This window comes from Rhinopithecus roxellana, chromosome 6 (assembly GCF_007565055.1).
Source record: "Rhinopithecus roxellana isolate Shanxi Qingling chromosome 6, ASM756505v1, whole genome shotgun sequence".
Lineage (NCBI taxonomy): Eukaryota > Metazoa > Chordata > Mammalia > Primates > Cercopithecidae > Rhinopithecus > Rhinopithecus roxellana.
Genome location: NC_044554.1, coordinates 98,960,350 through 98,984,509, shown reverse-complemented (window position 1 = coordinate 98,984,509; position 24,160 = coordinate 98,960,350). Strand labels below are relative to the sequence as shown.

General features: G+C 47.0%; 1 protein-coding gene across 1 annotated transcript in view; it reads left to right on the top strand.

The window, feature by feature from the left end:
• The first annotated feature begins 533 nt into the window (after positions 1 to 533).
• Positions 534 to 24,160, top strand: part of PRKRIP1 (PRKR interacting protein 1) — a 31,543-nt gene continuing 7,916 nt past the window's right edge. The window contains exons 1-5 of the mRNA XM_010387412.2: positions 534 to 729; positions 1,771 to 1,849; positions 3,335 to 3,435; positions 10,880 to 10,965; positions 14,020 to 14,084. Of these exons, the coding sequence (XP_010385714.1) occupies positions 604 to 729; positions 1,771 to 1,849; positions 3,335 to 3,435; positions 10,880 to 10,965; positions 14,020 to 14,084 (457 nt within the window). The 5' untranslated portion in view covers positions 534 to 603. The remainder of the gene's footprint in view (positions 730 to 1,770; positions 1,850 to 3,334; positions 3,436 to 10,879; positions 10,966 to 14,019; positions 14,085 to 24,160) is intronic.

Genomic DNA, 24,160 nt, shown 5'->3' with positions numbered 1-24,160 from the left:
TGGTTCCTTAGGTTTACTACTTTGTCTCACACTACGAAAGGGTCATTCACTGGCAGAGGTGTATTTACTGGGGGACAGGCATAGAGTAATTCGAGGGGGACAAAGGAGGCAGGTCCCAGTCTTCAGGGAGCTCAGTGACATGTTTGCGCTGTCTTATGTAAACAGGAGATTGTCAGAAATGGAGGAGGGGGGACCAGACCCAAGGAAGCGCCCGGACAAAAGCGGGAGGCGAGGAGTGCTGATGGAGAGGAGGTGCCGAGAGCATCAGCAGGGCTGCTCGGTGGCACGAAGACGCCCGCGGGGACAAGAGAAGTCGGCTAGGGCCAGGTTACTCAGGCACGGAGGGCCACCTCCCCTCCAGGGACGTGAGCATCCAGCTGCACTGATTTGTCGTTCAGGAACAGGAAATGAAACCCCGCGGCTTTGATTACAATAACCCACGTCAGCCTCGGGCTCATGAATATTCAGCAGGCTGCTTCCGGCTCGCAACCCCGCCTCCGTCCCCCTCTGCGGAGACTGCGTATGCGTCGCCGGCGCGCGGCTCTGTCGTCATACTTGCGCGCCGCCGCCGCTGCCGCTCCCCGGGGAAACTGGAAGGCTGGCATGGCGAGCTCCGCCGCCTCCTCAGTGCGACCGCCGAGGCCCAAGAAAGAGCCGCAGACGCTCGTCATCCCCAAGAATGCCGCGGAGGAGCAGAAGCTTAAGCTGGAGCGGCTCATGAAGAACCCGGTGAGACGAGGCCTACCCCCTTCCTCTGCAGCGCCTCTGGGTTCCCGCAGGTCCACCCTCTCTACCTCTAAATTCAGAAACTTGGTATCCGACCCTCCCAGAACAGTCTTTGGGGAAGAGGAGGAGGAGGCTCTCCCGGAGATAAGTGAACTTCCCCTCCTTGTGTGAGAGCCCAGCTTGAATGAAAGCACGGTGGAGCGGCTTCCCGTGCTCTAAGACCCCTTCTGGTTTAACTTCCTGTGAACAAAAAGCGTTAGACTGAAAAGGTGGAATTTGTGGGTTAGCAAAAAGGTATTTTCTAAACAACGCTGATCGTTAGAGAGTGGCCGAGACGTTTGGAGCGAGTCACTCGTCTCCCGCCCACACCCCCTCCGGGCCTTGGTCCCCTCGATCATAAAAACAATTGAACGGGAACGTCCTTTATACCTTTAACTAGAAAAGCTTGACTCTTTTCCCCTAGTAGTGTTAAAGTTGGCGATTTCTAGTTGGAAACTATGGCTTAGGTTTCTCAGTTCTGCTCTGGAAAGTGTAACCCTGGGAAGGTGTGGACTGTGTTATACCCAAGAGTACATAGGATGAATAAAGCCACGACAGAGGGAAGAACACAAAATCACCTCTGTGTCCAAGCAGCAAAGCAATCCTGCTTCATTAGTCGATTAAAATTCTTTGGTTATAAGAAATGTAACGGGGTGGGCGCTGTGGCTCCTGCCTGTAATCTCAGCGCTTTGGGTTGCTAGGCGGGAGAATGGCCTGAGGCCAAGAAGGAGTTCAAGACCAGCCTGGGCAACATAGCAGGTCCCTGTCTCTACAAAAATAAAAAAATTGCCTGGCATGGTGGTGCACGCCTGTGAGTCCTAGCTACTCTGGAGACTGAAGCGGGAGGATCACTTGAGCCCAGGAATTCGAGGCTGCAGTGAGCTATGATTGCACCACTGCACTCCAGCCTGAGGGACAGAGCAAGAAGCTGTCTCTAAAAAGAGAGAGATGTAATTTTGTTAGCAGATTTATACTTAGAAATGCTTTCATGTTTAAATGTTGCAGGACAAAGCAGTTCCAATTCCGGAGAAAATGAGTGAATGGGCACCTCGACCTCCCCCAGAATTTGTCCGAGATGTAATGGGTAATGTTTGTGTGTGTGTGTAAATATACTGTTTTAAGGTAGCTCTAAAAGCCCTGTAGTTAGTATTTGTTAAATCTCTGGTGAGGGGAAATGTTTATATGTTCATTGTTTTGCTTTTACAATGATGGGGATATAGTTGCTTTTATTTGTTCATTTGACATCAGTAAATTTAGCTTAAGGGTTATAGTTGCTTATGGTTTGGTACTATACAATTTTTTCCTGCACTGTTGCTTTTTTTTTTCTTCTTCTTTTGGAGACAGAGTCTCACTCTGTCACCCAGGCTGGTTTGCAGTGACACCATCTCGGCTCACTGCTACCTCCGCCTCCCAGGTTCAAGCAATTCTCCTGCCTCAGCCTCCTGAGTAGCTGGGACTACAGGCCGGTCCCACCATGCCTGACTATCAGTAGAGACTGGGTTTCACTATGTTGGCCAGGCTGGTCTTGAACTGCCGACCTCAGGTGATCTGCCTGCCTTGGCCTCCCAGAGTGCTAGCACTACAGCTGTGAGCCACTGTGCCGAGCCATCTCCTGCATTATTCTCAATAATGCATTGTGGGTTTTTTTGTAAATAAAAATAGTTTTATTATTTTGTTGGATCATAAATTAACATATCTACAGGCGTACCATGGAGATAGTGCGGGTTTAGTTCCAGGCAACCTAGTTAAAGTGAATGTCTCAATAAAGGGAATCATATAAATTCTTTAGTTTCCTAGTGTACATAGAAGTTTTCTTTATACTCTACTGTACTTTAATGTGCAGTAGCATTATGTCCTTAAAAAGCAATGTAGGCCGGGCATGGTGGCTCATGCCTGTAATCTCAGCACTTTAGGAGGCTGAGGCAGGAGAACTGCTCGAGTTTGAGACCAGCCTGGGCAACATAGGAAGACCTCATCTCTACTAAAAATGTAAAAATTAGCCAGGCATAGTGGTGCACGCCTATGGTCCCAGCTACTTGGGAGGCTGAGGCAGGAGGATCGCTTGAGCCCAGGAGGTCGAGGCTCAAATGAGCTGTGATTGCGTCACTGCACTCCAACTTGGGTGACAGATCAAGACCCTGTCTCAAAAAAAAAAAAAAAAAAAGAAAAAACACTTTTACAAAAATATGATTGTTCTACATATACTACTTTGTGAGCACCTTATTTTCATTTAATGTATCATAGATGTCTTTTCAGCTCACTGGAAATCTAGCATGTCAAATGTGAAATCATGGAGGAGGTGAGAAAGTCACTTAACCACAGTCTGCCCCTCCTGATACTAAATTTGAGTGGGATTTTTAGTGACTTCACATTCAACATGTATATAACAAGTAATTAATGATATCTACAATATGCCAGGTACTGAGCCAGTTCTGTATACAGTGGGGAGAAAGGAAGGCATGGTCCCTTCCACGACTTCCACTGTTGATTTCTTTAGTCCCCTTCGATTAAGGGTGACCTGTGTTGGTAGCTGAATTTCATCTAGAACCGTGGACTGTCCTGGCTACAGGTTCAAGTGCTGGGGCCGGCAGTGGAGAGTTCCACGTGTACAGACATCTGCGCCGGAGAGAATACCAGCGACAGGACTACATGGATGCCATGGCTGAGAAGGTCAGTGAGCCAGAAGGCTGGCTGAGCCCCCATGTTTGGGCAGTGTGCATGTACTGCCTTTAGATGAAAAACATTTGAGGAGGCCAGGCATGGTGGCTCACGGCTATAATCCCAGCACTTTGGAAGGCCGAGGCAGGGGATCACCTGAGGTCAGGAGTTTGAGACCAACCTGACCAACATGGAGAAGCCCTGTCTCTACTAAAAATACAAAATTAGCCAGGCGCATGCTTGTAATCCCAGCTACTCGGGAGGCTGAGGCAGGAGAATCGCTTGAACCCGAGAGGCGAAGGTTGCAGTGAGCCAAGATCGTGCCATTTTCTTTCCAGCCTGGGCAACAAGAGTGAAACTCTGTCTAAAAAAAAAAAAAAAAGAAAAAAGCATTTGAGGAAGAATAGATACGCTGGTTGTGGCTGGTGTGAGGTCTGCCTTCTACAGACAGCACAGCACGCAGAGTCTAGGTAAACCCTCAGTCAGAATCAACATAGCAAGATCCTTACACTAGACGAGGGATGGAGAGTGAGAGTCTTCCTCGTGTATGTATGGAAGGGCACAGCTGAGACCCCTTTTCCCTCTAGGCCATTTGCCATGTGATAGAACAGCAAATGGGATCCCCACACCATTTAAGTTGTTACTTCTCTCTGTCATCCTCCATCTTCTGCCTCTTAACTGAATGCCTAGATGCAGTTAGCTGTGCATTGGGTGTGAACAGCAGCTTGCTTTCACAACTGTGAAAGTGCATATAGTATCTGCCTTTTTGAGCATTTGAGCTTCCTGGCTCTGGAGCTGGCATTTCTTTGTGACAGGTGTCAAATAATAGACTATTTTAAGATTATTATTAATCTATAATAATTATAGGTTATTTGAGAATTGCTTCAGAAACCATATTTTGCGGGATGGGTTGTTTTTAGAGACAGGTTGTCACTGTGTCACGCATGCTGGAGTGAAATGGCACAATCTCAGTTCACTGCAACCTCCGCCTCCTGGGTTCAAGCGATTCTCCTGCCTCAGCCTCCCAAGTAGCTGGGATTACAGGCGTGTGCCACCACGCCTGGCTAATTTTGTATTTTTAGTAGAGATGGGGTCTCACCATGTTGGCCAGGCTGGTCTCGAAATCCTGACCTCAAGTGATCCACCCACCTTGGCCTCCCAGAGTGCTGGGATTACAGGCATGAGCCACTGTGCCTGGCCCCCAAAAGCAGAATTTTTTCTAACTCAATTTTGGCCATTCCAATAAATTCTTACTTATTTTCTTCTGTATCCTGGCTGTCTCTTTGGTTTAAATTTTCCCTAATGTTTTATTTTGACAATTTCAAACAGAAAAGTTAAAAGAATTATGCAACACTTATATCCACTCACCCTTGACCTAACAATTCCTGTTGTGGTGGATTTTCTTTATCACACACCTGTCGATCTGTCCATACCTCTGTTGGTATGCATTGTATTATGTCTTCCCAGCAGTCCTGTTTCCAAGCCTCATTTTCCTCATCTATAAAATGGGGAAAATTATAATTCCTCCCTTCCAGAGCTCTACTCATACCTCTATTCCTCCCATCAATTCATTGGGTTTTTGTTTGTTTGTTTGTTTGTTTTGGTGCATTTCAAAGTACGCTGCAAACATCAGGACGTTCCATTCTTGAACATTCAAGCACGCACATTATTAAATAGGGTTTCATGTTTGTGTATGCTTTTCTTTTTCCTTTTAAAGTAGTATCTGGCCAGGCATGGTGGCTCACGCCTGTAATCCCAGTACTTTGGGAGGCCGAGGCAGGTGGATCACTTGAGGTCAGGAGTTCAATACCAGCCTGGCCAACATACTGAAACCCCATCTCTACTAAAAATACAAAAAAGTTAGCCAGGCATGGTGGGTCGTGCCTGTAGTCCCAGCTCCTCAGGAAGCTGAGGCAGGAGAATCACTTGAATCCAGGAGGTAGAGGTTGCAGTGAGCCAAGATCATGCCACTGCAATCAGCCTGGGCAACAAGAGCTAAACTCCATCTCAAAAAAAAAATAAAGTTAATATGTACACAGAACCAAATACCCAGATCTCGAGTATACAGTTTGATCACCCCAGAAAGTCCCTTCATACATCTTTTCCCAGTCAACCGTGACCCCAACCAGACAACCAGTTTTTTTCTCCCACAAACTAATTGTACCTGCTCTAAAACATCATATAAATGGAATTACACAATATGGTCTCTTTTGTGCAAGGCTTCTTTCACCCAGCATGTTTAAAGAATCATCCCAGTTGTTGTACAGATCAGTAGTGTGTTCCTTTTTATGACTAAATACTACAATATTTTATGATTATTTCTTGGTGTCATTTTTTTTTTCTTTTTTTTTGAGACAGTCTCACTCTGTCGCCCAGACTGGAGTGCAGGGGCGCAATCTAGGCTCACTGCGACTTCCGTCTCTCAGGTTCCAGCGATTCTCCTGCCTCAACCTCCCGAGTAACTGGGACTACAGTTGCCTGCCACCACGCCCAGCTAATTTTTGTATTTTTAGTAGAGACAGGGTGTCACCATGTTGGCCACACTGGTCTTGAACTCCTGACCTCAGGTAATCCACCCGCCTCGGCCTCCCAAAGTGCTGGGATCACAGGTGTGAGCCACCACCATGCCAGCCACATGGTGTCATTTTTAAAAGCATTTTACTTTTTCTAGGTGGAAATTCTCTAGAGTCTGATTTATTTTACTACACTACTGCAAAGCAAAATGCTAATGGGTAAAGTGGCTTCCTCTCTGATAAAAAGTAGATGAACGAATATCATTTTAAAACATTTGGGCCGGGGGCGGTGGCTCACATCTGTAATCTCAGCAGTTTGGGAGGCTGAGGCGGGTGGATCACCTGAGGTCAGGAGTTCCAGGCCAGCCTGACCAACATGGTGAAACTCTGTCTCTACTAAAAATACAAAAATTAGCTGGGCCTGGTGGCACATGCCTATAATCCCAGCTGCTTGGGAGGCTGAGGCAGGAGAATTGCTTGAACCCGGGAGGTGGAGGTTGTAGTGAGCCGAGATGGTGCCGTTACCCTCCAGCCCTGGCAACAAGAGCAAAACTCTGTCTCAAAAAAAAAAAAAAGGCCGGGTACAGTGGCTCACACCTGTAATCCTAGCACTTTGAGAAGCCAAGGAGAGGGGTCACCTGAGGTCAGGAGTTTGAGACCAGCTTGGCCAGCATGGTGAAACCTTGTCTATACTTCAAATACAAAAAATTAGCTGGACATGGTAGTACACACCTATAATCCCAACTACTCGGGAGGCTGAGGCAAGAGAATCGTTTGAACCCCTGAGGTGGAGGTTGCAGTGAGCCGAGATCGTGCCATTGCACTCCAGACTAGGGGACAAGAGCGAGACTCGGTCTCAAAAAAAAAAAAAATAAAGCATTTATTTGAACCTCTGTAAAGTGCCACAAATATATTCTACGAAATAATAAGCACCCTGGCCATACTGAGGAAAGGGACTTTTTTGGGTGCATGTTCTAAAATTAGTAACGCAACAATCCGTCACCCGTATTAGAAGAAGTCAGATGTACATTTGGAAAATCAAAAGGAACCTGCCAAATAACATTTGATTTTTTTTTTTTAAGAGACAGCGTCTCACTCTATTGTCTGGGTTGGACCTCAGCCTCCTCTGTAGCTGGGACTAAAGGCACTTTTCTCCTGGGCATTTCTGGAGGAACTTTGGTCTCCAATTAAAAAACGACAGACCAGACAGGTACCACCCAGGTGGCACTTGACACGCCATCATACCCAGTTTTGTTTTTTTGTTTTTTTTTGACACTGAGTCTCACTGTCACCCAGGCTGGAGTGCAGTCGCCCGATCTCGGCTCACTACAAGCTCTGCCTCCCGGGTTCATGCCATTTTCCTGCTTCAGGCTCCCGAGTAGCTGGGACTACAGTCACCTGCCACCACACCCAGCTAATTTTTCTGTATTTTTAGTAGAGACGGAGTTTCACCATGTCAGCTAGGATGGTCTCGATCTCCTGACCTCGTGATCTGCCTGCCTCGGCCTCCCAAAGTGCTGGGATTACAGGCGTGAGCCACCGCACCTGGCCATCACACCCAGCTTTGGTTTTTATTAATAGTAAGACAGGAAGGCCGGTGCAGTGACTCACACCTGTGATCCCAGCACTTTGAGAGGCCGAGGCAGGCAGATCACTTGAGCTCAGGAGTTTAAGACCAGCCTGGCCGACATGGCAGAACTCCATCTCTACCAAAAATACAAAAATCTGCCGAAAACTCTGTCTCAAAAAAAACAAAAACAAAAATTAATCAGGTGCAGTGGTTACACCTGTAATCCCAACTACTCGGGAGGCTGACGCAGGAGAATCGCTTGAACCTGGGAGACGGCAGTTGCACTGAGCCAAGTTGTGCCACTGCACTTCAGCCTGGGCGACAGAGTGAGACTCTGTCTGAAAAAGAAGAAGAAAAAGTCCTGCTTTGGGCACAGGATGGGGTCATTGTTGTGCTGGCTGTCGACTGATACTTGCTTGTCCTGTAGTTTTTTTGGCCTCTGAGTGTTGGTGGTTCTTGTTCCTGCCATCTTCTGTTGGTAGCAGTCTCAATCCTAGTGAGAAGTATTAGACAGTTTTTGTCAAAATTCTACCAGGTCACTGCAGTGGGTTTGCCTGTCAAAAATAGTGCTCTGTGTATAGAAGCCATCAAGCTGGGTGTGGTGGCTCACGCCTGTAATCCCAGCACTTTGGGAGGCCAAGGTGGGAGGATCACTTGAGCCCAGGAGTTTGAGCCCAGGCAACATGGCAAGACTCCATCTCTGCGAAGAATACAAAGACTAACCAGATGTGGTGGCACCTGCCTGTAGTCCCAGCTTCTTGGGAGGCTGAGGCGGGAGGATCGCTTGAGCCTGGACAGTCAAGGCTGCAGTGAGCTGTGATCACGGCACTGTACTCTAGCCTGAGTGACTGAGCAAGACCCTGCCTCAGAAAGAAAGAGGGTAGGGGGGACTGAGGGAGGGAAAGGAAAAGAAACTACTATCAGAAACACTTTTATTTTTATAAACTATTTTAGAGGGGAGGACATAGAGCAGGTTGCTGTCTCAAACACTATAAATTAGTCTGAAGTTTTTATATATTGATTCAGGATTCAGAGAAAATACAAAAGAATGTTTCGCAAACCTTGGCCTCCATGCAGATGCAAAGATTCTTGTTTTCAATGGCAAAAGACAGTCTCTGAGATTTTTTTTAAAAGGCAAGAGCATCCCTCATTTTTTAGTGACTGACAGATTACCTCCATCAAAGCCCAGTCCCACTCACCCCTGCTTGAGACATTGCCTCTGCCAGGTGCGGCAGCCAGCCGAGGCTCTGTTTCGTTTACTTACTGATAAATTCAGCTTCTTCAGCAGCACAGAGTAAGACATTCACAGCTCAGCTTTTTTTTTTTTTTTTCCTGAGACGGTCTCGCTCTGTCACCCAGGCTGGAGTGTGATCTTGGCTTGCTGCAGCCTCTGCCTCCTGGGTTCAAGCAATTCTCATATCTCAGCCTCCCGAGTACCTGGGATTACAGACGCCTGCCACCATGCCTGGCTAATTTTTTATTTTTAGTAGAGACGGGATTTCACCATGTTGCCCAGGCTGGTCTCGAACCCTGGACCTCAGGTGATCTGCCCGCCTCAGCCTCCCAGTGTGCTGGGATTACAGGCGTGAGCCACCACACCCAGCCTTCACAGCTCAGCTTCTAAGCAAACCAAATCTTTTAGAGTTAAATCATTTGCTTTTTGGTTGTCCAGAAAGTTGATTAATTAACGTTGATTTCCTTCCTGAAGGAATATTTTCTGCCCTCAGAGAGAGGGCTTGTTTGATTTGGTTTGTGTGCCACTCTAAGCAGATGCATACAGCCCTGGCGGTGCAGACCAGCGAGGTGTTGAAGGCACCTCTTCGTCCTTTGCCGGCTCCTTATTTTTTGCTCCATTGACCTTTGTGGCTGTGACTGGAAGAAACAAGAGATGACACTTTGAATCAGTAGATGTCCTTGTAGTTTACAGGTGCTTTTCTATTTTTTTGAGACAGAGCTCTCCTTCTGTCGCCTAGACTGGTGTGCAGTAGCATGATTTCCGGTTACTCAACCTCTGCCTCCCAGGTTCAAGTGATTCTCCTGCCTCAGCCTCCCGAGTATCAGCCTCCCAAAGTACTGGGATTACAGGCATGAGCCATTGTGCCCAAACCCTTATTTCATTATTCTTCCTAACAGCTCTGAGAGAGGAATTGCAGTTTTCCCCATTTTATAGATGAGGAGACTGAGGCTTGGAGACAGAACTGCTGAGAAGTAATGCACTCAATACAAATACATGTGTGGGTGTGGGTGCGGGTGCGTGCTTAGCAGCAGGTCATGGCAGCAGATGGCATATGTTATGCTGCTTTAGAATCAGTCATTTGGTGGCTGGGCACAGTGGCCTGTAAACTCAGCACTTTGGGAGACTGAGGTGGGAGGATCCTTTTTTTGTTTGTTTGTTTTTTGTTTTTTGTTTTTTTTTGTTTTTTTTTTTGGGAGGATCCTTTGAGGCCAGGAGTTTAAAACCAGCCTGGACAACATAGCCAGACCTCTCTACAAAATAAACATAAAAATTAGCCAGATGTAATGGCATGCACCCATAGTCCCAAGTACTCAGGAAACTGAGACAGGAGGATCTATCGAACCCAGGAGTTCAAGGTTATAGTGAGCTATTGTGCCACTGCACTGCAGCCTAGGCGACAGAGTAGGACCTTGTCTCAAAACCAAAACAAAAAATACTCAGCCATCTGGTAACGATAGTTGGGCTTAGGGCTTGAAAATTCCATGGTTCTAACCCTCCCGCCATTCCTTCTAATGAGCTCTGGGCAGTGTCCAAGGTCCCAGCTGAGCAGACGGTGAGCGCTGCCCTCAGGGTGTCCTCTGCACTCCCTCCTGTGTCGTCCCCATGTATGTGACTGAGTGGTGCCTCAATCAACTGGAAGAGTTACTTCGCCATCAGAGAGCTATGTATTGATTACCTGCCCTGCCTCTGGTACAGGCTTTTTTTTTTTTTTTTTGAGACGGAGTCTTGCTCTGTCGCCCGGGCTGGAGTGCAGTGGCTGGATCTCTGCTCACTGCAAGCTCCGCCTCCCAGGTTCACACCATTCTCCTGCCTCAGCCTCCAGAGTAGCTGGGACTACAGGCGCCCGCCACCTCGCCCGGCTAGTTTTTTGCATTTTTAGTAGAGATGGGGTTTCACCGTGTTAGCCAGGATGGTCTCGATCTCCTGACCTCGTGATCCGCCCGTCTCAGCCTCCCAAAGTGCTGGGATTACAGGCTTGGTACAGGCTTTTAAAGTTAAAATGGCCCTAGGGACCCGAGTAGTGCCTCTAGCACCCCCAGTGGTGTGACTTCTAGGACTCTCCTACTTAGTCTGAGCAAAACCTCCCACAGTCTACCCAGACCCAAGCATGTCTAAATGATGTGGGTTTTGTTGCAGCAAAAATTGGATGCAGAGTTTCAGAAGAGACTGGAAAAGAATAAAATTGCTGCAGAGGAGCAGACTGCAAAGCGCCGGAAGAAGCGGTAAGAGGCATGGCCTAACTGTGATGACACTTAAGGGCCGGGGGTGGTGGCGGGGTGAGCTGAGTCCTTGCAGTCAGTAGTAGTTCCTCTGTGTGACCTGTAGGGGTCGTGAGTGTAGAGCAGTGACTTATATTACTTGAGCAGAGCGCAAGTTCTTATGACCCTCCAGCTGGTTACAACTTGTCCAGAGCTTGCAAGTCAGGACTTCGGTGATCACATTGATTTCTGTGTCTCCTTCACGTCTGTATTTTTCTTTTTTCTTTTTTTTCTTATGAGACAAAGTCTCACTGTGTCCCCCAGGCTGTGGTGCAGTGGCACAATCTCGGCTCACTGCAACCTCCACCTCCTGCATTCAAGCAATTCTCCTGCCTCAGCCTCCCGAGTAGCTGGGATTACAGGTGCCCGCCACCATACGCGGCTAATTTTTGTATTTTTAGTAGAGACGAGGTTTCACCATGTTGGCCAGGCCGGTCTCAAACTCGTCACTTCAGGTGATCCGCCTGCTGTGGCCTCCCTAAGTGCTGGGATTACAGGCGTGAGCCACCGTGCCCGGCTGCATCTGTATTTTAACAAAGTGCTGCAGCCAAACTTCCCATTTAGCAAGTTTCTTAGATTAGGGTTTATGACTCCCTCGAGTGACTACATGGTGTACAGGCTGTGTGTTTATATGTGTATCTGTGTGTTTACATAAGTGGCCCCTCAACATTTACAATTAGAGAGAGCTGAGCAGGATTTTAACAGCCCCTAAATATCTTGGAATGAAAAAGCATCTTTAAGGACCAGGCATGGTGGCTCACAGCTGTAATCTCAGCACTTCGGGAGGCCAGGGCAGGAGGATCGCTTGAACCCAAGGGGCTGAGGCTGCAGTGAGTTATGATCGCACCACTGCGCTCCAGCCTGGGTGACAAAGTGCAGCTCTGTCTCTACAATCATAAAATTTCTTTTTAAAAAGCATCCCCGTTATTTCTAAGGTTGCTTTGCCTCAGGGCTCACCGGGATTTGCTCTTGAATCCTGATGAAAGCAGCTGATAAGGACGGACTGGCAGAGTCATGCAAAAGTTTTGGTTGGTGCAAAAGTAACTGCAGTTTTGGACCGTGAATTTTAGATCATTATAACTAGGCTCAAATGTGTTTATTAATCAAAATAGGAACCATTACAATCAACACATTTTTGCCAACGAGAAATAAGTTTATTTCTGTAACGTAAAAATCCATGCTCCGGGATTTGAAGAAGTCTTAGCGTTTTCTGCATCCTGCTGGTTGTGGAAGTGCTTTCCCTGCAAAAAGTTGTCAGAGTGCTTGAAGAAGTGGTAGTCAGTTGGCAAGAAGTCAAGTGAATATGGTGGATGAGGCAAAACATTGCAGCCCAATTTGTTCAACCTTTGAAGCGCTGGTTGTGCGACGTGTGGTCGGGCGTTGTCCTGGAGAAGAATTTGGCCCCTTCTATTGATCAGCGCTGGCTGCAGGCGTTGGAGTTTTCAGTGCCTCTCACCGATTTGCTGTGCATACCTCTCCAGTGTAATGGTTTCACCAGGATTCAGAAAGCTGTAGTGGATCACACCAGCAGCCAGCCATCAAGCAGTGACCATGACCTTTTTTTAGTGCAAGTTTGGCTTTGGGAAGTGCTTTGGAGCTGCTTCTTGGTCCAGCCACTGAGCTGGTCGTTGCCGGTTGTCATGTAAAGTCCACTTTTCGTCACACGTCACAATCTGATCGAGAAATGGTTCATTGTTGTTGTGTAGAGTAAGAGAAGATGACACTTCAAAATTTTTTATTTTTGCTCAGCTCACGAGGCACCCTGTTATCAAGTTCTCTCACCTTTCCAGTTTGCTTCAAATGCTGAATGACCATAGAATGGTTGATGCTGAGTTCTTTAGCCACTTCTCGTGTAGTTGTAAGAGGATCAGCTTCCATGATTGCGCTCAGTTGGTCATTGTCCAGTGACCAATGGCTAGCCACGATGCTGATCTTCAAGGCTCTTGTCTCCTTTGCAAAATTTCTTGCCCCAGCACTGCACTGTACATTCGTTAGCAGTTCCTGGGCCAAATGTGTTGTTGATGTTGTGAGTTGTCTCTACTGCGTTACTACCCATTTTGAATTTGAATGAGAAAATCACTTGAATTTGCTATTTGTCTAGCATTGTTTTCATAGTCTAAACATAAACAAGTAATAAGTCATTAGCAAAAAAAAAAAAGCCCATTAAAATGATGTATGACATAATCACATCTATTAAAGAACATATTGGCTGGGCACGGTAGCTCACGCCTGTAATCCCAGCACTTTGGGAGGCCAAGGTGGGCAGATCACAAGGTCAGGAGATTGAAACCATCCTGGCTAACACAAAGAAACCCCGTCTCTACTGAAAATACAAAAAATTAGATGGGTGTGGTGGCAGGCACCTGTAGTCCCAGCTACTGGGGAGGCTGAGGCAGGGGAATGGTGTGAACCCAGAAGGCAGAGCTTGCAGTGAGCCAAGATCATGCCACTGCACTCCAGCCTGGGTGACAGAGCGAGACTCTGTCTCAAAAAAAAAAAAAAGAATATATTCCAGGCCAGGCACAGAGGCTCACACCTGTAATCCCAACACTTTGGGAGGCAGAGGCAGGCAGATCACGAGGTCAGGAGATCGAGACCATCCTGGCTAACACAGTGAAACCCCTGTCTCTACTAAAAATACAAAAAATTAGCAGGGCATGGTGGCAGGCACCTGTAGTCCCAGCTACTCGGGAGGCTGAGTCAGGAGAATGGCGTGAACCTGGGAGGCGGAGCTTGCAGTGAGCCGAGATTGCGCCACTGCACTCTAGACTGGGCGACAGAGCGAGACTCCATCTCATACACACACACACAAAAAGAATATATTCCAATATCAAATAGCAAATTCCAGCAATGCAAAAACGGCAATTACTTTTGCACTCACCTAATATTTTTCTTATTTTGTTATTGTAATGTTTGTGTTATTCCACAGGTTTTAAAGATACCATAAGAAGGTGTTTATTTTCTGAAATATACCATAAGGTAATTAAGGAATCAATGTATATGGTTTTACATTTTTAGCCAGAAGTTAAAAGAGAAGAAATTACTGGCAAAGAAGATGAAACTTGAACAGAAGAAACAAGAAGGTGAGTGGTGCCCACTTTTCTTGGCTGTAGCCTCTTTCTTGGTGTTGGTCACAGCGGCTGAACTGTCGGGAAACACAGGGATGGAGAGTTTGGGCTGGTTGGCTGGCCCCTGGAGAAATAACAGCTTTTTCATGTTAGCTAGAACCCATTGAATTGCAAGTACCAGAAAACCAAACTGGCTTAAGCAAAAAGATGCTGGCTCAAGTTAGGTCAAGGACAGACCTCCCTTCGGGCATGGCTGGTCAGGGAAATCAGTGACGTTATTGGTTATTGACATCTCCCCCTCTGTCCTGGTATCCCGTCCTCAGGCCGCTCACACTCCTTGTGGTTTTGAGGTGCCTGCAGCAGCTCTTGGGGCTACATCCCTCCTCAATATTGTCCAGGAGGGAAAATTGAGAGGATGCCTCAACTTTCCTTTTTTTTTTTTTTTTGAGACAGAGTCTGGCTCTGTCTCCCAGGCTGGAGTGCAGTGGCCGGATCTCAGCTCACTGCAAGCTCCGTCTCCTGGGTTTTTACGCCATTCTCCTGCCTCAGCCTCCGGAGTAGCTGGGACTACAGGCGCCCGCCACCTCGCCCGGCTAGTTTTTGTATTTTTAGTAGAGACGGGGTTTCACCGTGTTAGCCAGGATGGTCTCGATCTCCTGACCTCGTGATCCGCCCATCTTGGCATCCCAAAGAACTTTCCTAGCCAGAAGTCTTTTTATGTCTCTCTCGCTCTGATTGAGTCACTTGTCAGATCAGGTAAGAATGCTTTTGACTACAAGCAACAGAATGCAGCAACGAAGTGCCTAAACCATGAGGAGTTGGTGTTTTTTACAGGATGAGAAATCTGGTAGTAGGTGGCAGCGTGATGTGGCTCAGCAGTGTGGGCTGGCTCCCCCGCACATCCCTTGGCCTTTACCCCAAGGGTGTGAGGTGGCTGTCATGGCTTCTGGCACCATACCTGTGTTCAAAGCAGGAAGAAGGGAAGTAAGGTACTTATGTGATCTGCCCCTTTTATATTGGAGAGCAAAAGTTTCTCCAGAAGTGCCCAGAAGACATTACCTTAAATACTAGATCACTTTGCCATCCCTAGCTGCCATCAGGCTAGAGGAATAGAAAACAGAACTGTTGTAACCAATTCAAACCTGTCGTGATCCAGCACTGCAAGCTGAGTACATTGCCGCCCCAGCCAGATTCGAGGTACTATTAATAAGGAAGAGTCGGGGGCAGGGTTGGCTGTTAGGTCAGCATCCCCCCGTGTTGCCAATCCTGCCGCCTCTGAACTCATCACAATGCTAGGGATGCTGTCCCCCATCCCTGGGAACTCATGGACTGTGAATAAGGGAGGGGGCCCCAGCTGGAAAGGGCCAAGTATGCTAAGAGACCAAAAAATGACACTGTCCCCCACATGACTGAATTTGTGGCTATTCCCTGCTTGACTGGGTCTGCTTCCTGAGTGCATGATTGTGGTTTTTGGTTTTAGGGTGAAGTCAGACTTTCATTGATGTATTAAAATACAGTTGGACGGGGCATGGTGGCCCATGCCTGTAATCCCAGCTACTTGGGAGGCTGAGACAGGAGAATGACTTGAACCCAGGAGGCTGAGGTTGCAGTAAGCCAAGATTGCGCCATTGCACTCCAGCCTGGGCAACAAGAGCAAAACTCCATCTCAAAAAAATAAAACAGGCCGGGCACAGTGGTTCATGCCTGTAATCCCAACACTTTGGGAGGCCAAGGCAGGTGGATCACCTGAGGTCAGGAGTTCAAGACCAGCCTTGCCAACATGGTGAAACCCCATCTCTACTAAAAATACAAAAATTAGCTGGGCGTGATGACAGGCACCTGTAATCCCAGCTACTCGGGAGGCTGAGGCAGGAGAATTGCTTGAACCTGGGAGGCATAGGTTGCAGTGAGCCGAGATTGTGCCATTGCACTCCTGCCTGGGTGACAGGAGCGAAACTCCGTCTCAGAAATAAATAAAATAAAATATGATTGGCCACTTCTGAGAACCGCTCCTTATGAGTTGTAAATGTACTGTGTGACACATCAGGTATAGTTTTAGGTTGTTTCTCACCCTTTCCTAGAAATAATTATTTTAAACTGCTAAAATGTGACTGATAGGACCTTGTCCCTCAAATAAACTACCTCATCACTTTCCACTCCACCGCAGCAGTAGATGGAAGTACTTGGCCCAAGGAGGAGGATTGGGCACAAAAGCTATTCTCACAGTCTGTTGAGGGGGTATTGTAGCTTGGACCTATTATATTTGGAAATTTGAGACCACCCTGGGCAGCATAGCAAGACCCCATCTCTACAAACAATAAAAAATCAGCCGGGCATGGTGGTGCACACCTGTAGTCCCAGCTTTTGGGAGGCTGGGGCAGGAGGATTGCTTGAACCTAGGAGTGCAATACTAGTCTGGGCAACATAGTAAGACCCCATCTCTACACAAAATTTTAAAAATTAGTCAGGTATGGTGGTGCACGCCTGTCGTCCTAGCTACTCTGGAGGCTGAGGTGGGAGAGTCGCCTGAGCCCAGGAGGTCAAGACTGCAGTGAGCCATGATTGTGCCACTGCACTACAGTCTGGGTGATAGAGCAAGATTCTGTCTCCAAACAACAACAACAACAAAAATATTTAAAAAAAATAGGTCTCCTTTGCTGAGTAATTTGACCCTCCCTCCTCAGGGTTTGTTGGTTTTGCTGCTTATCATTGTCATTATTGCTGTTTGTGTGTTTAGTGACTTTCCTAACAAATTCCGTAAAACTTGTATTTGTTGTGTTTGGACTCCAAAGTCTCTGCCTGGTCAGCTTAGTTGGTCAGTGGAAGATGAGAGATTTCCTTGAATGTCTTGAACCACCAGTCTTTGGCAAAGACTGTCTCCCAGTCTTTGCCAAGGACCTCTGTGTGTATGTTGGAATTTGCCTCCAACCCCCTGGCAGGCAGTCTGCAATTTGCTGTAGCTTTTACTTCCTGCTTGCACAGAGCCTCCAGGGCAGCAGAGGTGAGCAGTCAGGACCTTGGCTGCCTTTCTTGGGCATGTGCACTGCTCTGGTGGCCCTCTAGGGTCCCAGCTTTTCCTTTTAAGCTTTTTGGTCAGTTTCTTGTTTGTGTCAGTTGTTACTGCTGTGTTGGTTGGTGGGATGTTAAACAGTTGTCACTGATGGTTTTTGACAAATGCCCAGGGGAAAAAGCTGTTCATGTTGAGTGAGCTCAACTCAATGCTGATCAACGGAAGAAAGGAAGCCTTGCAGGTAGATGTTTCCAGGGAACTGCCAGACAGGTCAACTGGGGCCAGTGCCCTGGGAATGGAACTTCCAACAGCTCCTAAACCAGTCAGCCTCCTCCCATTTTTACAGCTACTGTGGCAGGGGGGGCTCTTGGTTTTCAAGGCTCCTTCAGATCTGGGGAGAGGGAGACGGGAAATTAAAACCCACAGAGCTCATGCTCTTAGTGAGGTTCAGGCATTTGAACAGTTCGAGGAGCATTTCCAGAATTCTGAAAAAGTTGATTTTTAAGGTATTTGCCAGTGTTCTGTTACCTTTATGGAGAAGCAGATTTTTGGAGGTCCTTACTCTGCCATTCATCCCTTTAGGTTTTAACTTTCAAACAGCACTGCATTTGAAGTGTGTTTCCTGTACGTCAAATGTTTGGGTCATGTTTTTAAATTCATTCTGACAGTCTGTCTCTTTCTTGATATGTTTGGATTCAAGGCTACCATTGTATTTGTTTTTCGTTTTCATTTTTGTGTTTTTGAAGCAAGGTCTCGCTTTGTCACCCAGGCTGGAGTGCAGCAGTGCAATCATGGCTCACAGCAGCCTCAAACTCCTGGTGGGCTCAAACAATCCTCCTACCTCAGCTTCTTGAGTAGCTGGGACTACAGGTGTGTACCACCATGTCTGGCTAATGTGTTATTTTTTTGCAGAGATGGTGTCTCATTATGTTGCCCAGTCTTGTCTTGAACTCCTGGGCTCAAGTGATCCTTCCACCTCAGCCTCCCAAGTAGCTGGGACCACAGGCCTGTGCCACCACACTCAGGTAATTTTTGCATTTTTTATAGAAAATGGGTTTCTCTGTTTCGAACTCTTAAGCTCAAGTGATCTTCCCGCCTTGGCCTTCCAAAGTGCTGAGATTTCAGGCGTGAGCCACCATGTGAGGCTGTCGTGCCTTTTCTCTGGCTGCTTGCTTTCTTTTTTTTTTAAGATGGAGTCTTGCTCTATCACCCAGGCTGGATTGCAGTGATGCAATCTTGGCTCACTGCAACCTCCACCTCTTGGGTTCAAGCAGTTCTCCTGCCTCAGCCTCCCTGATATCTGAAATTACAGGCGTGTACCACCATGCCCAGCTAATTTTTGTATTTTTGGTAGGGATGGGGTTTCACCATGTTAGCCAGTCTGATCTCGAACTCCTGACCTCAGGTGATGCCCCCACCTCAGCCTCCCAAAGTGCTGGGATTACAGATGTGAACCACCACACCTAACCTTAGTTCTATTTTTAATTTTTGGGTAATCACCATACTCTTTCATAGTGTCTGAACCATTTTATACTCCCACCAGTGCAAAAGGGCTGTAATGTCTCCACATCCTCACCAACACTTATTTTCTGTTTTTTGGGTTTTTTTGTTTTGTTTTTAGGTAACTATCCTAATGGATGTGAAGTAGTATCTCACTACAGTATTGATTTGCATGTCCCTAATGATTTGTGATGTTGGGCATCTTTGTTGTTATTGTTGTTTTGTTTGTTTTTGAGACAGAGTCTTGCTCTGTCGCCCAGGCTGGAGTGCAGTGGCGCGATCTCGGGTCACTGCAACCCCTGCCTCCATCACGCCCGGCTAATTTTTTTTTTTTTTTTTTTTTTTTTTTTTTTTTTTTTTTTTTTTTTGAGATGGAGTCTCGCTCTGTCTCCCAGGCTGGAGTGCAGTGGCCAGATCTCAGCTCACTGCAAGCTCTGCCTTCCGGGTTTATGCCATTCTCCTGCCTCAGCCTCCCGAGTAGCTGGGACTACAGGCACCCGCCACCTCGCCCGGCTCATTTTTTTGTGTTTTTTAGTAGAGACGGGGTTTCACTATGTTAGCCAGGATGGTCTTGATCTCCTGACCTCGTGATCCGCCCATCTTGGCCTCCCAAAGTGCTGGGATTACAGGCTTGAGCCACTGCGCCCAGCCAACGGCTAATTTTTGTATTTTTAGTAGAGACGGTGTTTCACCATGTTGGCCACGCTAGTCTCAAACTCCACCCACCTCAGCCTTCCAAAGTGCTGGGATTACAGATTTGAGCCACCACGCCCAGCCAGCACCTGAACATATTTAAAAATGGTTAGTACCCCATGATTGTACATGCTTTGTACCAAATGGGAAGAATAGAGTGTTCTAAGGATAACCATCATAAAAGTGGTTTTGGCCTGGACTCATTGGCTCATGTCTGTAATCCTAACATTTTGGTAGGCCAAGGTGGGAGGATCGTTTGAGACCAGCCTAGTCAACAAAATGAGACCCCCATCCCTACAAAATATTTTAAAATTAGCGAGGTGTGGTGGTGCGCACCTGTAGTCCCAGCTTCTTGGAAAGCTGAGGTGGGAGGATGACTTGAGCCCAGGTGGCGGAGGCGGCAGTGAGCTATGATTGCACTGCTGCACTCCGGCCTGGGTGACAGAGCAAGACCCTGTCTCAAAAAAGAAGTGGTTTGTATGCCATTTGTCTCGCCTTCTTGATTCCCTTCTTTATTTTTCATTTTGTGAGACTGAGCAAGCTTTTCCAGTTGTCCGGTGGAAAGAAATGGAAACTAGGCCAGGGGCGGTGGCTCAAGCCTGTAATCCCAGCACTTTGGCAGGCCGAGACAGGCGGATCACAAGTTCAGGAGATCAAGACCATCCTGGCTAACCCGGTGAAACCCCGTCTCTACTAAAAAATACAAAAAACTAGCCCGGCGAGGTGGTGGGCACCTGTAGTCCCAGCTACTCGGGAGGCTGAGGCAGGAGAATGGCGTAAAAACCCGGGAGGCGGAGCTTGCAGTGAGCTGAGAGCCGGCCACTGCACTCCAGCCTGGGCAACAGAGCGAGACTCCGTCTCAAAAAAAAAAAAAGAAAGAAAGAAATGGAAACTAATTTGGTAATACCAGGTTGCACCCCAAGGTGGCTTTGGTGCACCGTGGGTCCTGGATGGACTCAGAGGCACAGATCACTCAAGCTATTTTGGCTCTTTTCCTAAAAAGCAGGAGAGGGCAACTGGCTGAGTGTTCTGTTGTTGGAGGAGGACATCTCACCGCTTGTTTTCTGTGCTGGTCCAGTAGCTCAGGGAAGACTCCCGGCAGTGTGGGACTTGTGACTGAAGGACAGCACAGGATGACATTAAGCCAGTGTGGATTATTCTGAAGCCTTGAACTCCCCAGATGATGTATTCCCACACCACTGTTACTTATCCTAACATAGACCTGCCCATCAGAGAAATCCAGGGCGCCCTTAGGGGATTTGTTACTAGGCACCTCTAGAGCAGAGTTTCTCTACGGATGCACTGCTGATGCCTCAGGCTGGAAAATGCTGTGTCGTGAGGGGCTGTGTCTTGGTCACTGCAGGATGTCTCAAGGCATTGTAGTGTCTACTCCCCCGAGGCCAGGAGCACCCACCTTCCCCCAGTCATTGGCAGTTGGATGTCTCCAGACACTGCCAAATGCACCCTGGTTGGAGAGGAGGGCGGAATTGTTCCTGCCTGAGAGCTCCTAATCTATGGGCAGGTATCCGGTGTCCAGAAGGCACTCAACATGTGTTTGGATCAAACTGTTTCTTTCAGAGCCAAAATCCTTTAACATAATATGTTGGAAAACTACCCACATCCTTTGTGTCTTTGGAAAAAAGAGATACTCTATGATCATTTTAGAAATTTTAAAAATATGCAGAAAAGAACAACATCAAAAATAAAAGTTGGCTGGGCACAGTGGCTCACGCCTGTAATCCCAACACTTTGGGAAGCTGAGGCTGGAGGATCGTTTGAGGCCAGGAGTTTGAGACCAGTGTGGGCAACATAGCAAGACCCTGCCTGTATTTCGTAAATAAATAAAAGTTATCTGTAACCCGTACTAAAAATGACTTTAACACTTTAGTATCATTTCTTCAATTTCAGTTTTTTCACATAAGTGCCGTGTTTATAGATGTCCTGATTTTACCACGTAACATTGTATCACAAGTGTTTTCCCAAGTCTATGCTTAAAAGGATTTTTTTCTAACCTGTTCATTCATCTGTTAAAAACAAAGTGTGTGCTTCAGTTGCAGTCACTGGCATTTTACCCAGTATGCCTGTAGCCTGTGAATAAAACCTCAGATTCCTGGATCTTAAAATATTATATAAACAGTAGTAGAAGAGTACTGGAAGGAGGGCCAGGCACGGTGGCTTCTGCCTGTAATCAGCACTTTGGGAGGGCGAGGCGACAGATCACCTGAGGTCAGGAGTTCAAGACCAGCCTGGCCAGCATGGTGAAACCCTATCTCTACTAAAATACAAAAATTAGCCGGACATGATGGCGGGTGCCTGTAATCCTAGCTACTTGGGAGGCTGAGACGGGAGAATCACTTGAACCTGGGAGACGGTGGTTGCCGTGAGCCGAAATTGCGGCTGGGTGAGATTCTGTCTCGAAAAAAAAGAGTACTGGAAGGAAATTATGGAGAAAACTCAGATATCATCACCCTAATTGATCACCTTTTTCTCTATTCATTTTCTTTTAGTCTCCATGTGCACATCGTTTGTATGTAGATAGAATTATAGGAAGCTTTCCATTTTGCTTATTTAACATTATACACATACTGCTTCATGAGGCAATTCCTTCATGATTTTTCAGCGACTGACAATATCCAACAGTTGACATGCCCTAACACACCTAATCTTTCTCCTTTTGTGAAACAGTAGATTGATTCCAGTTCTTGTTTTCGGTGAATATCCTGTGTCTTTCTCCCTTCCCCCTTTCTGGGGTGATAGATTAAGATAAATTTCTAAACCGGGCATGGTGACTTACACCTATAATCTCAGCACTTAGGGAGGCTGACGCAGGCAAATTGCTTGAGCCCAGGAGTTGGGAAACCAGTCTGAGCAACGTGGTGAAACCCTATCTCTACACAAAGTAAAAAAATTAGCCATGTGTGGTGGCACATGCCTGTAGTCCCAGCTACATGGGAGGCTGAGGCAGGAGGATCACCTGACCTTGGGGAATTTGAAGCTGCAGTGAGCTGTGATCATGCCACTGCACTCTAGCCTGGGTGACAGAGCGAGACCCTGTCTCAAAAAGGGAAAAAAAAAAAGATAAATTTCTAACCACGGGAATTACTAGATCACAGAGTATAAAAAGAACTCCTGGCTCTGGAAATACATTGCAGGTTACTTTCCGAAGGGATAGCCCTGTTTTTTGCCGTTGACAGTGTGTGTAATGGTACACTCTCACCATATCCTCAACATTTTACTCCTCTTCCACATGGGTAAGAATGGGGCACATGAGAACCACTCAGGGTCTTAAAATGCTTTCTGTCTGTGTAAAGCCTCTCCTCACCTCCCTCCAGCCCCCGGCCCTAGAAGTGGCCTTTCCTGCCAGCCTGCCCCATGGGGTTGTGTGTGCCCTTGGCTGCGGACCCTGCCAGATCACATAAGGTGCTTCTCCATTCAGCTATAATGTCAGTTCCATCTTTTTCAAAATAAGCTTCATTTTAGAATGGCTTTAGATTTACGGAAGAATTGCAAAGATAGTACAAAGCGTTCTCATATACCCAGTCTCCCCATTGTTTAACTTCCGAAGTTAACCTGGTACATTGGTCGCAATTTTTGAACCCACTTTGATACATTTATTAGCTAAAGTCCATACCTTATTCCAGCTGCCTTAGTTTTTACCTGATGCCCTTTTCTTGCTCCAGAATCCGATCCAGGGCACCGCATCACATTTTGTTATCACGTGTTCTTCGGCTCCTGTTGGCTGTGACAGTTTCCCAGACCTTATGCGGGTCCAGTACTCTATAAAATGGCCCTCAGTTGGGATTGGTCTGATTTTCTCATGATTTGACTGGAGTCGTTTGTTTTGGGGATGAGGACCACAGAGGGAAAGCACCCTTCTTCTCACCACACATCAGGGCTGTGTCACAACTGCCAGCGTGGCTATCAGGTTTTGTGGGTGTTGTTTTTTTTTTTTTTTCGAGACAAGGTCTCTCTGTTGCCCAAGTTGGAGTGCAGTGGCACCATCTCGCCTCACTGCAGCCTCAAACTCCTGGGCTCAAGTGATCCTCCTTCCTTAGCCTCCTGAGTAGCTGCAACTACAGATGTGTACCTCCACACCCTGCTAATTTTGGTATTTTTTCTGGAGATGGGGTCTCACTATGTTGCCCAGGCTGGTGCCATCACTGTTGATGTTGACCTTGATCACATGGCTGAGATAGTGTGGTCAGGTTTCTCCCTCATACATTTTCTATCTTTTCCCCTTCCTGTACGATACTCTGTGGAAGAAAGTCACTGTGGGCAGCCCACACGTAGGGAGTGTGGGGCTGTGTTCCTCCTTCCTCACAGTGAAGAATCTGCATGCGTCATGGAAGTCATTCTGCACTCAAGGGTTATTTCTGTGTATTTACCATTATTTAATCGTTTCCTTCTATCAGTATGAACTTGTGGATATTCATTTTGTACTTTAGGTTATAGCCCAGTATTACTGTATTTGTTTTACTGCTGCTCATATTATTCCAGCTTCGGCCATTGGGAGCTCTTTCAGTTGGCTCCTGTGTTCCCTTGACAAAAGTCCCATCATTGTTGGTAATTTTTTTTTTTTTTTTTTTTTTTTTTTTTTTTTTTTTGAGCCAGGGTCTCTCTGTGTTACCTAGGCTGGAGTGCGGTGGCGCCATCGCAGCTCCTTGCGGTCTGAAACTCCAGGCTCAAGCAATCCTCTCACCTCAGTTTCCCAAGTAGCTGGGCCCACAGGCATGCACCACCATGTCTGGCTAATTTTAAAAATTTTTTTGTAGACACGAGGGTCTTGCTATATGGCCCAGGCTGGTCTCAAACTCCTGGACTCAAGCAGTCCTCCTGCCTCAGCTTCCCAAAGTGCTTTAATTACAGGCATGAACTGCCACACTTGGCT